At 39.8% G+C, this 13,915-nt stretch overlaps 1 protein-coding gene across 3 annotated transcripts in view; it reads left to right on the top strand.

The window, feature by feature from the left end:
* Positions 1-13,915, top strand: part of MACF1 (microtubule actin crosslinking factor 1) — a 317,520-nt gene that overhangs the window by 176,190 nt on the left and 127,415 nt on the right. For all 3 annotated transcript variants that reach the window (XM_039244487.1, XM_039244489.1, XM_039244488.1), the window contains exons 26-34: positions 2,458-2,636; positions 3,273-3,411; positions 3,932-4,125; positions 5,196-5,358; positions 6,217-6,300; positions 8,884-8,991; positions 9,185-9,283; positions 11,629-11,781; positions 12,090-12,178. In XM_039244487.1, coding sequence (XP_039100418.1) covers positions 2,458-2,636; positions 3,273-3,411; positions 3,932-4,125; positions 5,196-5,358; positions 6,217-6,300; positions 8,884-8,991; positions 9,185-9,283; positions 11,629-11,781; positions 12,090-12,178 — 1,208 coding nt within the window. The remainder of the gene's footprint in view (positions 1-2,457; positions 2,637-3,272; positions 3,412-3,931; positions 4,126-5,195; positions 5,359-6,216; positions 6,301-8,883; positions 8,992-9,184; positions 9,284-11,628; positions 11,782-12,089; positions 12,179-13,915) is intronic.

Raw genomic sequence — 13,915 nt, 5'->3', positions numbered from 1 at the left:
ATTTCTGTAGTCACATGAAATCTGTTTGTCCCAGCAAAATAGAACATTCTATGAAATGTTAATATTCAGCTCTTCTAGAGGACCTTCCTTTTTTTTCATTAACTTTTTATTTTGAAGTAGTTTCAGTATATAGAAAAAAAGTTTTTCTCCTATAGCCTTCACCTGGATTCCCCAAATGTTGACATTTTTCTGTATTTGCTTTGTAATTTTTTCTACATATGTATACATCATAATTTTTTGGGGGGCCCTGGGTGGCTCAGTCAGTTGAGCATCTGACTTCAGTTCAGGTCATGATCTCTTAGTTTGTGAGTTCAAGCCTCATGTTGAACTCTGTGCTGACAGTTCAGAGCCTGGAGCCTGCTTAGATTCTGTGTCTCCCCCACTCTTTACCGCTCCCCTGCTTGCACGCTCTCTCTCTCTCTCTCTCTCTCTCAAAAATAAACATTAAAAATTAAAAAAAATTTTTTTCTTCTTTTTAGAGTAAATTCTGTATATGATGCTTTTTTACCCCTTAATACTTTAGTGCGCATTTCCAAAAATCAAGGGGAGTCTCCTATATAACCACTGGACAATGATTAAAATTAGGAAATGAACATTGATATAATGCCATTATCTAAGATTTTATTAAAATTTCATCAGTTGACTTCATAATGCCTTTTTTGGGTACTTACTCTCCCCAAATTTTTAGTACAGGGCTCAATCCAGTACCTATCACACATTTCATTTAGTTCCTATATCTCTTCAAAGTTCCTTAAACTGAAATATTTTCTCAACTTTTCATCATCTTTCATAACCCTAACATTTTTTTTAATGTTTATTTTTGAGAAAGAGAGAGTATGCCTGCATGCATGTGCAAGCGGGGGAGGGGCAGAGAGAGAGGAGACAGAGGATCCAGAGCAGACCCTGTGCTGACAGCAGAGATCCCCATGTGGGGCTTGAACTCACGTAGTGTGAGATCATGACCTGAGCCAAAGTCAGATGCTTAGCTGATTGAGCAACCCAGCCTCCCCAACCCTAACATTTTGAAGAGTGCAGGTCATTTATTTTGTAGAATATTCCTTTATTTCTGTTTATCTGAGGTTTCTTCATGACTAGATATATCTTACACATTTTGGGGCAGAAATACCACAGAAATGATCATGTGTTCTCAGCATGATATCAGGAGGCATGTGATGTTGATTTGTCCCATTACTGGTGATAACTCGTACTGTTTGTTGCTCTTTACCCCTTTGTAATTACTAACCATATTGTGGGGAGATACTTGGAGACCATGTAAAATATCTTGTTTTATGTCATACTTTAATCACTTAGTTTTTTAGCATCTAATGTTGATTCTTGACTGAATTAATTATTAGTATGACTGTTGCCAAAAGGTGATTATCTAATTCTATTATTCCTTTTAGATTTTAAAATTTCTATTCTATGCCCTCCTTTTTTCCTTCCTTTTTAAAAAGTTATTTATTTATTTATTTTGAGAGAGAGAGCAAGTGGGGAAGGAGCAGAAAGAGAGGGAGAAAAAGAATCCCAAGTAGGCTCTGTGCTGTCAGTGCAGAGCCTAATGTGGGGATCCATCTTACTAACCATGGGATCATGACCTGAGCCAAAGCCAGGAGTTGGACACTTAACTGACTAAGCCACCCAGGTGTCCCCTTTCTTCCTTCTTTATGTCAGTATGGACTTATGGATTCTTATGTTAATGGTTTATAAGTTGTTACTGTCTTTATTTTGATGTTCAGAATTTCTCAATTTAGCTATTGAGAGCCCCTTCAGGCTGGTATCTATATCATTTTAATGTGTTCCACTATTCTTTGAGTGCTTTCTTATTTCTTTCTTTTTTTTTTTTTTAATGTTTTTTTTATTTATTTCTAGGAGAGAGAGACAGCGTGAGCAGGGGAGGGTCAGAGAGAGAGGGAGTCACAGACTGAAACAGGCTCCAGGCTCTGAGCTGGCAGTCAGCACAGAGCCCGACGCGGGGCTCGAACCCACGAACTGCGAGATCATGACCTAAGTGAAAGTCGGACGCTTAACCGACTAAGCCACCCAGGCGCCCCGCCTTTCTTCTTTCCATATTTGTAACTTCCTTCCCTAAGACTGAGAAACCTAGTTTATGTTACCTACAGTAAATTTACTTACTGCTCAGTTCTAGCAGCACGTAGAGATGAGTAGTTTTAGAACTGCTGAGTCAATGCTACTACAAAAAACCCACAAACCTACTAACTGGAGTTCAGTGTTTATTTATGGTTCCTTTTATCTTTAGCCTGAACATTTGTCCATAGTCCAAATACTGTGTTCAGGAAATACTTGTGTGTGTTCTTCCCATCCTCCCTCTTCAGTGCTATTTCATAGTTTATTCAACTACTTTCCTACAGATAAGCATTTAGGTTGTTTGCAGCATTTTGCTATTACTTCTTTGTTCAATTCTGTCTCCATCTTTGTTGTGTGTCTTGTTCCTGACAGCGTACGCAAGAGGACTTACAGCAACTGAGGTCAGACTTGGATGCCATTTCCACGAAATGCAACAGCTTTCTGCATCAGTCTCCATCTGGTTCGAGTGTCCCAACTCTGCGCTCAGAACTCAATCTGCTGGTGGAGAAAATGGACCATGTGTATGGTCTCTCCACAGTTTATCTGAATAAGTGAGTGAGCTGCAGGTTTGGATCCAAAGGGCAGTGGTTTCATTGGGATGAGAAGGGGAATGCCTAGAGTGTTTCAGAGAGGTTGCAGATCTTAAAGACCATATACCCATGAAGAGAGACCTTGGCTTTCATTCCAAGTAACTAGAGTGGGTTCCTTGGGGTACAATGAACAATGTCAATGATACAAACGGTGAGAGGGATTTGCAGTGTTAGGAGTATTTCTCTTTGATTAGCTAGCTCTGAAAAAAAGAAGGGACACTACAGAATGAAAATAAAAATGTTCAGTTAAACTGAATACAGTCTTTTAAGATATTCCCTCTACCCACCCATGATCTTGAGGTGTCACAGATCTTAGACTCTTTATTAAAGTGTTGACTGGGTTTCTGGCCTCAAGTCGTTTCTCCCGTGAGTCCACCACATGTACATGTGTCCCAGTGTCACTTAGAACTTTATTTTGAATTGGCTGAAATTGGCAACCCATATACCATGCTTTTTTGTTTTTATAAAACCCTGTCATCATCTAGGAATGGTAAAACCGATTCTAGTAAGACATCTTGTGAACCAAGTCTGTGGCGCTCCAAGTCTGTGGCCCAGTCCTTAACGTGTGTGTTAACGAAGGCGACTTTACCCTCACAGGCTAAAGACCATCGATGTTATAGTGCGTAGCATCCAGGACGCTGAACTCTTGGTCAAAGGTTATGAAATTAAGCTGAGTCAAGAAGAAGCAGTACCAGCAGATCTCTCTGCTCTGGAGTCTCATCGATCTATATTACGGGTTGGTTGCTCTGAGTTTCATAGAAGCTTGACTTAACGTGTCCATTGCTTTGGGTTAGCAGAGAAATGCAATTTTGGATGGCATGGCACTGATTTAAATTTGCATTTAAACTGGGCAGGATATCATATTTAATATATTTTAATGTGAATCCAAAGAAATTGAGACTGAGAAATATGTCGAGCTGGAAAGGGGAAATAAATGACTGCCTTTCTGTTTATTTTCTCCCCAGTAAAATCACAGCTAAATTGGATACAGTCAGTGGATACACTTCTAAATTAGATAGCCAGGTTTCAAACACTAGTTCTTTGCACATCCCTCTGTAGTGTACTGCCTGCCCTTGGCCTCCCAGTGTGCCTGAGGACTATGGAGGCACTTCTAGCACAAACATTTTAGGGTTTGGCTTGTGAATCCCAGATACAATGCAGAGCCAGCTATGGACTATGTTCTTGTTTTCTACCTTAGTCTGAGTCCTTTTCAGCATGGAATATATTTACCTGTTGCTGTACTTGTCCTTTTATAGCACTGGCTTAGTGACATGAAGGACAAGAATTCAGTGTTTACAGTCCTGGATGAGGAAATTACCAAGGCCAAGGCAGTGGCAGAGCAGCTGAGTCGTCTGACCCCAGAGCGAAGCCTGGATTTGGAGCGCTGTCAGGAAAAAGGCTCCCAGCTGCGGGAGCGTTGGCACCGGGTCATTGTCCAGCTTGAGACCCGGTGAGTGGTGGCCCCACCCTTTTCTCCTATTAGGATTCAGGGCCTAGGTGTTAAACAGAAATCTGTACATTCTTATTTAAAGGCAAGAAGTGGTAGAGAAGAGTACAAATTAAAAGACAGTATGAATTCTGGACAAGATAAATGACAGAAAACTGGGGCCACCAACCCCAAAGCAGACCTGAGGCTGCTTTTGGATGAGCAGTGATGGTCCCGTTAGTAATGCTTCTCCTATCCAATTTTCATCCTATCCAGTTAAGCCATGATGACAGTGGTGTCTTAGAATATACATTGGAAAGGTGACCTGGTGATCTTTTCTCAAGGCTACATCTTGAGTTCTGGTTCTTGTTTTATTAGTTTTGAATCCAGCTATGAGCGGTTTTCATCGTGGGGCTTTGGAGAATTTCTTACTTCCGCTTTCATTTGCCAATTCAGTGTTTTTTTATTTCTGTTACTTGAAGTCCTGCTTCTGATATCAAATTTGAAGAGGAAAGACAGAAAATTACCTTACTGAGGCTAGGCTGGATAGGCAAAGAGAGAGAGAGGAGTTATAATAACTCCTAAGTTTGGATTGAGTCTATGTAATTGATTTACTATCCCAAGTCTAGTTGGACTAACAAAAGTGATATAAGAAACTGTTCCTGAAATTAACGGAAAATTACAATTTTTACCCATCTTTCCCCAAGAAATTACAGTGATTTCTAAATCATAACTGGGCACTCTGTCATCAGGAGACAGACATGTATAGCTAGCACTGTCTTATTGGCAACCCTGGTGATCTTGACAGCCTTAGTAAAAAAAAATTGACAAGGATCATCATGGGATGCCAGGCTCCAAGACTGTGTCCAGGGCTAGCACACACAACTGGTTTGTACTTAACTTTTACCCCACAGGGTACTGGTTACATGCATAGGTCTCAGTTGGCATTGTACTACTGTTTCCACAAAATAAAGACATATCCTCTGTGATCAAGCCCAACTGGAGGAATGGGCTGAGGAGGGAATTGCCCCATTTACTTTATTGTGTTTGTACCGAGGTGTCTAATGGCAGTTCCTTTCCCTGTGCTCCTCCAGCCAATCTGAACTAGAAAGTATTCAGGAAGTTCTGGGAGATTACAGAGCCTGCCATGGAACTCTCATCAAATGGATTGAGAAAACCACTGCCCAACAGGAGATGATGAAGCCAGGCCAGGCAGAGGATAGCAGAGTGCTGTCGGAGCAGCTCAGCCAGCAGACGGTGGGTGTAGCAATAGCATGGTGAAAGTTGTATGTGTGCAGGGGGTGGGGCGGAGTTAGTTCATCGTGGAAGGATATGATGAACTAGCAAGTCAGCTTCCCCCAAATAGCAAGATATTCTGAGCCTCCTCTTCTGAAAAGAGTTCAGACAAGATGATCTCAAGATGATACTGGTTTTGCATTTAGGCCAGACAGACTTGTAATAGCCCTTCAAAACCTGACTTTCAGAGACTATATATTAAAGTCATAGATGGACAGATTAAAATTATCTTGCCTCATTTTGTTTCTTGATACTGCATTTGATTTTACTAGGATTAGAAGATGGGGCATGGAAAACCAGGAAGGATGTAACTGGACAAAAATTATTCAAAGTGGTTTTTACTTGGTAGTATTTTATTTTGCTTAACATCACAGTTTAGAGTATGAAGTCTGGTGTTAAATTGCTTGGATTCCAGTCCTGGCTCACTCACTATGAGACCTTGACCAAATTACTTTTCAGCAGTCTACGTCCTCATCAATAAAATAGATTAGTTCCTTATTTATTTAACCTATCTCACTCATAAGGTATTGTTGTTGGGTTTAAATGAAGGGATACATGTAAAATATGGAGAACAGTGGTTTTCAAAGTTTGGAGTCCAGACTAGTAGCATCTGCATTGCTGAGAGCATGTTAGAAATGTAAGTTCTCAGACCTACCAAATCAGAAATGCTGGAGGGGGCGCCTGGCAAGCTAGTGATTGCCTCACAGGTGATTTTGATGTTGCTAAGATTTGAAAACTGCCTTAGAAGGTAATAAATGCTCAACTGTTTTGATGACAATAGGGACACTAGTAATGTTGTTGCGATGCTTTGGTTTCCAGGATCTGTTTGCGGAAATTGAGAAGAATCAGACAAAGCTGGACCAGTGTCAAAAATTTTCCCAGCAATACTCCACTCTTGTAAAGGTAACTCTACCATATCCCCAAAGGAACATAAATGATCTCTAGCATAGGAAGATCTCCTTTGTCACTGTCGGTTTTGCTTTTGGACAAGTAAGTGCTTCCGCGAGGGGCTGGCCCCATCCTCCAGTTAATATACGTGTGTATGTTTCATGGTGCTACAGTTGAGGGTGCTCAGAGTAGTACCGGACATCAGCTCTGATTCAGGAGTCACCCTTTAGATGATCCTTAGGGTTTTTTACATGTGCCTGTCAGAAACACAATGTTTTGGATTTCCTCTCAGATATACTTCTCACTGTCTTGCCTATTTCAGGAGTGTCCCATTTTCCCACTTGCTAAAGCAAAAAACCCATGAGTCATCCTTAAATCTTCTCTTTGCCTTAAATTTTATGTTCAGTCTGTGAACAGCTTGACTCCATCTTCCCATATGTCCTTGATCTATCTCTTGTTACCCACCCACCGGCCCCCATTTCCCTGTTTCACATCTGAGTGAGTAATCTTCCTTAGACTATTCTAATCCTCTGTGCTGATCTCTTGCTTTTACTCCTGCCCCACAGGCTATTTTCCCACATAGTAGCCAGACTCAACTTTTTAGAACATGCTGCATGTCACTGAATCTCAGACATTTTCAATTATAAGCCACACCATTATTTTATACACTGCCAAAAAAGAAGAAACTCTGCCAATTATGCAAATACCATTGATTATAAGACATATTCTAATTTTAGAGATACTGAAATGTGGGGGAGATGTGCACCTTACAGTAGCTGAAGTATAGTAGATTGGATCATGTCACTCACCTGCTCAGAACTGTCCAGTGACTTCCTATCATACTCATAGTAAAAATTTAAAGCCGTCTATGGTTTATGAGACCATGCATGATCTGGTCCCCCCTCCCTATTTCTCTAATGACATATTGAAATAAAAATGACCTGAGATTATTATATATTTATTTGTTTATTATGTTCTTTCCCACTAGAATGTAAGTTCCAAGGGAGCAAGGTTTTTTCTAACTTGTTCTCCACTATGTATATAGCACTCTAAACAATGATAGGTACATAGTAGTTGCTCAACAAATACTCTGAATGAATCCATTTCTTTAGTTAATCAATGAAAACTTGTCACAAAGATTGAATTTAAATCCTAGTTTCACCATTTTCCAGTCTTAGAACTTTATGCAAGTACTTAGCCTTTCTGGGTATCTGTTGCTATATCTACAAAATGGAGTCATTATCTCACTGAATGATTTATAAAGATTACATGGGATAATGTATACATAGGACATTGCCTCAAACTTAAGATACACTCAGTAAATGGTAGCACCTGCTTTTATTGTTATTACTATTTTATTACTACTATTGTACTATTGTAGTAGTAGTAGTAGTAGTAGTAGTAGTAATAAAATAGTAATATTTTTATTACTGCTGCTATAAGCTGCTTAAAGAACTCATTCCGTGTTCTTTTCTGCCTAGAGTTTTCTAAGTAGACAACCAAAAAGGCATTCCAGTCAAAGGGAATTGCATAAGCAAAGGCACAGAGGAATGGAGATAAAATGATTATATGAGGAAATAGCAAATATTCTGACATAGCTAGAGGGTGTATGGTACATAAGAAGCAGTGACTGTGGAAAATGAGATGGGAAGGTTGAAGCCAGCCTATGAAAGACCTTATTCGTTCTCTTGGCTTTACTTTCTATTCTTGTTCCTCAAAATGGGGTGTTGGAATCAGGAGCATCTGTATCATCGGGGAGCTTGTCAGAAATGCAGAATCTTTAACCTGCCAAATCAGGATCTCAGTTTCAAGATCCCCAAGATGGTTTGTGTGCATGTTGCTATTTGAGAAGCTCCGCTCTAGATCATTAACAGCTTTCAAACAGAGGAATGAAGTGGTCATCGTTGTGCTTTAGAAAGGCTATCTGATGGCAGGACAGAAAAGGAATTAAGAAGAGAGTAAAGGCAGGAGAGAAGGAAGAGGCTCTCGCACCCATCCGTATGCGACAGGAAGGGGTCCTGGACGAGGACGGCACTCTGAGGATTGCCGAGGCGGTGTCAGCATAGCACAGCGACATGGGAAGAGCATCGGTTTAGGATCTCTCTGTTGCTCACCCACTGAGTAATCAGGGAAACTCACTTCCTGTCTCTGGGCTTCAGTTTCCCAGTGTATGAGATGAAGAGGATTTCAGCAAACTATGACCCACAGGCTAAATTGAGGTGCATGCCTATTTTTCCATGGCCCATGAGAAATGGCTAAAATTTAAAAAAAATCCAGAGAAGAATAATACTTCATGACACGTGAAAATTCTATGACCTCCAGCTTTCAAGTGTCCATCCACGACAGTTTATCATAGCATTGTCACACCCTTTCATTTATGATCGTCTCCAGCTGCTCTCCCTTACAGTGGCAGAGTTGAGCAGCTATGACAGATCGCATGGCCTGATAGTTTCCATCTGGCCCTTTAAGGAAAAAGTTTGCTGATCACTATTTAAATGATCACCAAAGTGCCTTCCAGCAATGAAATACTATGGTTCTGTTATATGAGTTACGGGGCATGAGTATGTGTAAATGTGGTGAAATGTGTTTCTCCCTCAGGACTATGAATTGCAACTGATGACATATAAGGCATTTGTGGAATCACAGCAGAAATCCCCTGGCAAGCGCCGTCGCATGCTTTCCTCCTCAGATGCCATCACGCAAGAGGTGAAAGGGTGGGGAAAGAACAGGCCACTGTCTTCTCTTGAGGAAAGATTTGTTTGTCGGGGCCCTGACTGTTTGATTTAGGGTTCACCTTTCTGTTGAGCATGTGATTTCATGAAAACTTCCTCTCATTTTCAACTATTTAAATATACTTTTCCAGCAGATAATTTACCTAAATTGTTTTTTTGAACCATAGTTCATGGACTTGAGGACTCGCTACACAGCACTGGTGACCTTAACAACTCAGCATGTAAAATACATCAGTGATGCGCTTCGGCGGCTAGAGGAGGAGGAGGTGAGGATGGTTGAGTCCTAAGTCATTTTGAAAATAGAATTTAAAGTCCTGTGTTTTCTCTATCAAAATGTAAAGTGCACACACAGCCAGTTTTCATTATTCACAGTAGTCATGTTTTGTGGAGTTGCTATGCACACCGCATTAAGGAATACTGGGCTCTTACACTTATGGGAAATACAGGGTTAAGTTCCTGTGAGCCTCTGGTCACATATTTTTGTCAATGAATAATACACAACCTTGTTTTATGTTTGTTTTTGTTTAAAAACACCTTGTTTAATATATTTTGTTGATTCAGGCCAAGAGCACTGTGCCTTACACCTAAATGAAATTTATTTAGCATACATTTTCTCTGTAAGACACATCACAACCTTCTTTTGCTTAGGACCGTGAGACACCACTTCAGCACTATGCTTGGGTCCATTTTATCTTATTTTATTTATTTTTAAAATCAATTTTTTAAATGTTTTATTTATTTCTAAGAGAGAGAGAGAGAGAGCGTGAGCAGGGGAGGGTCAGTGAGAGAGGGAGACACAGAATCCGAAACAGCCTCCAGGCTCTGAGCTAGCTGTCAGCATAGAGCCCGACACAGGGCTCAAACCCACTAACTATGAGATCATGACCTGAGACAAAGTCGGACACTTAACCGATTGAGCCACCCAGGCACCCCGAATCAATTTTTTTTTTTTTAAGTTTATTTATTTTGAGAGAAAGAGAGCGTGGGCATGAGTGGGGGAGGGACAGAGAGTGAGGGAGAGACAGAATCCCAAGCAGGCCCCATGCTGTCAGCACAGAGCCTGATGCGGGGCTTAATCCCACAAACTATGAGATCATGACCTGAGCCGAAATCAAGAGTGGGATGCTTAACCGACTGAGCCACCTAAGTGCCCTTCTTGGGTCCATTTTAAATGATGAAATCACCAACAAAAATTGTGAAAAGCATGACACTAAACAGACTGTGAAAACATTACTTGTTTATAGTATAAGAGCTAGAACAAGAAGGTACAGTGTCACCCTGTTCTACCTCAGCTAGGGACATTGGGCATATCTGGAAAAGACTTAAATTGCCACAAGTATTGACTTTGGAGTAACAAATAAATTCTAACAAATAGAACAAATTCACAAATATGGAATTTGAATAATGAGGACTGACTGTATAATATCCAACCCTCCTACTTCCACTTCCAAGTATCTTCATACATTGTAAATATGAAGAAAGGAGATGTGAACAAATATCCTTAATAAAGCATAATTTGTTAATGGGAAATAATTGGAAACATAAAAATTCCATACTATGTAACTTAAAATTATGAAATAGACGTATTGTATATTGTAATCTTATAATAAAATAAGCTAGAGAAAAAAATGGTAAGAATATCATGATGACGAGGAGTGCTTGGGTGGCTCAGTCAGTTATGTGTCCGACTTCAGCTCAGGTCATGCTCAGGTCATGCTCAGGTCATGATCTCACGGTTTGTGAGTTCGAGCCTCACATTGGGCTTTGTGCTGACAGTTTAGATCCTGGAGCCTGCTTTAGATTCTGTGTATCCTCCTCTCTCTGCCCCTCCATGGTCATGCTCTGTCTCTGTCTCTCAATAATTAATAAATGTTTTTGTAAAATTTTTTAAAAAAAGAAAAGAGAATATCATGATGAAGAGAAAATACATTTACATAAGTACTGTATTCTAAAATAAAATGCATGTATAAGTGGACCCACACAGTTCAAACCCTTGTTCAAGGGCCAGCTGGACACCAAATTTCTAGGGAAATGAGATTAAAGGGATATATATTATGCACTTCAGATTATGTGAATTTGTTGTAATGAGTATATAATTTTTTTGTACTTATAAAAATCTTCTGCATCTTTGCAAAATAAGTTTCTGTACATTACTCACTTTTATAAAAGAAATGCTATTGAAAATATTAACTCATACCAATTTTTGCCTATGCGAATTAGCAAGCAACTTCCTTCATGTCAATAACTATCTCACTTAATCTCTGTAGACTTTATTCTCTTTACCTGTAAATCTAAGAATCATGAAAAAAAGATGCTATATTTAAAGGGTATTTAAAGATCAGTAAATAATTATTGAATATTCTTCATATATTTAAAAACTTGTTCTTTTTTAGAAAGGTGCTAACCTAGATATGTTGAATTTAGCTACTAGTATCACAAAATTAAGCACCTATGAACAATGTTCTAGACTGGGTAAATTATATTTATCTTGGGGTTATTTTAGCTTCCTCCTGATTTAGGTAACTTTCATGTCTCTATTTTAGGAAATCAGAAGTCAGGCCAGTTTAATAAGATATTGACCAAGATACTGATATTCTAATTCCTGTTCTAGAAAGTTGTAGAAGAGGAAAAGCAGGAGCATGTGGAGAAGGTTAAAGAACTTTTGGGCTGGGTTTCTACCCTAGCAAAGAACACACAAAGCAAAGCTACCTCATCCCAGACCAAAGAATCAACAGACATTGAAAAAGCTATTTTAGAACAGCAGGTGAGTATAAGAGCCATCTGTCTCTTAATAATATGTAAGAACGTATTTGATGGAATAAAACAAATCACATATGGGTCACCCCAGGAATGATTATCTCAATAACTGTTAACTGCCAAACTTAAAGAAGTTTAAGAAGTCATCCTGTTTGTACTTCTACTTTCTTAACCAACTTTATATAGCTCATTGGTAATAAAAAATCTGACTTAAGCTAGGTTTTTCCCTGGGATTTTAAAAAAAATTATTTCAAATAACTTTGATTCTTTAATCTACTGGCTTCTGAAGCTATACTCTTTGTTTCTACCACCTAGGTTCTAGCAGAGGAACTGACAACGAAGAGGGAACAAGTCTCTGAGACCATTAAAACTTCACAGATCTTCTTGGCCAAGCATGGTCATAAGTGAGTATTAAATGAGAAATTATGGCACATCTAGGGGACTGAATCTACTTGGCTAAAACTCAAGGTCATGGTGAGACTGGAGAATCCAGGGTTGCAAGAGCCAGATTATGAAAAGCCTTATAGTTCATGCTGAAGAGTTTGCATTTTACCTTGTTGGCTATGGGGAGGGGTCTTCTACATGATTAGATTTTGTTGATGAAGGTTTCTAGAGTAGTTTTACAGAGAATAGGTTGACAAAGTGGAGGTCTGAGAGACCAGTAAAGAGGCTGTTGTGATAATACAGGCCAGAAATGTTGAGGGTGGAGAAGGGCAAGAATTCCAAAGATGTTAAGGATGATAAACTTATAGGGCTTGGCAATGAATGGAAATTGTCAGATATAACTTCCAGGTTTCTGGCTTAGGTCCCTGAGCATATGGTGATGCCACTAACCAAGACAGGGAATACATGAGAACGTGCAGACTGAGGGAGAAGGCAGCTTTATTCTTGAACATTATGAATGTGAGGCACCCACAGGACATGAGTGGATTAGAGTGTATTATAATTTATGCCTTAAATAGTTCTCCTAAAGTTGTCCAATGGGCAGCTGTGTATGTAAATTTAGAATTAATGAGAGAAGTCTAAAGTGATACAGATCTGAGTCATCAGCATAGTAGAAACCATTAGTCGATTCGTTCACAAGGGTTCTAGGGCATCTTGGTACTTTTCAGCCTGTAAAGGAAGCCTTACAGAAGTAGAGGGAAAATAATGAGTGATACTTTAGAGCCCATGAGAGAACAGTGTTCCAAAAAGAAGAAAGTGGTCAGAGGTCAAGAAATATTGAGACTGAGAAGTTTCTGTTGAATTTGGCAAGTTGGAAATTTTTGGTAACTGTGAAAACTTGGGGCATGATGTCAGATTTAGTATGATGGGGAGGACATGAGGTGAGGAAGTTAGTGATAGCAAAAGTAGATGACTCTTTGAAGAAGCTTGGCCATAGGAAAGGACAATAATAATACAGTAAATAATTAGAGTAGAATATACAGTCAAGAAAGACCTCTTTTTGGGGCGCCTGGGTGGCTTAGTCGGTTAAGCGTCCGACTTTCGCTTAGGTCATGATCTCGCAGTTTGTGGGTTTGAGCCCCACGTCGGGCTCTGTGCTAACTGCCAACTCAGAGCCTGGAGCCTGTTTCAGTCTGTGACTCCCTCTCTCTCTGACCCTCCCCTGTTCACGCTGTCTCTCTCTCTCTCTCTGCTAGAAATAAATAAAACATTTAAAAAAAAAAAAAAAAGAAAAGAAAGACCTCTTTTTAAAAGATCAGAGGAATTAACTGTGTTTATGGATTGAGTATCAAGGACCAAAAGGGAGAAAGAGATCAAAATAACAGGAGAGGGGGTCCCAGAGTTATAGGAGAGGACAAAATTCATCAGTAGGTAGAAAGTACAACCCTAGACCAGAGAGAGTCAAGACAACTATTCCTCTGAGGTTTAAGGAAAAGGAGATTAGATGCAGGTAAATATGCCAGGAGTGAAGCCAGAAGGTGAGAGAATTTGTGCCCAGCCGTCTGCATTTCCTTTTGAAATAGACTGAGGTTGTTTGCTGTGAGGGAGCTGAGGGCAAGGGAATTAGGATTGACTGGGGCCTCCTAGAAGGTTTGTTAGGAAGCTCTCAGGTCCACTGGACGCTGGAAATCAGTAGGATCTCCTCCACAGGGTCTCCTCCCTTCCTCAACCCTGACACACACACACACACACACTCT

Source organism: Hyaena hyaena, unplaced genomic scaffold (assembly GCF_003009895.1).
Source record: "Hyaena hyaena isolate Hyena2069 unplaced genomic scaffold, ASM300989v1 scaffold_237, whole genome shotgun sequence".
Lineage (NCBI taxonomy): Eukaryota > Metazoa > Chordata > Mammalia > Carnivora > Hyaenidae > Hyaena > Hyaena hyaena.
Note: the sequence above shows the minus strand (reverse complement) of the source record. Positions and strands in the feature narration are given on the sequence as shown.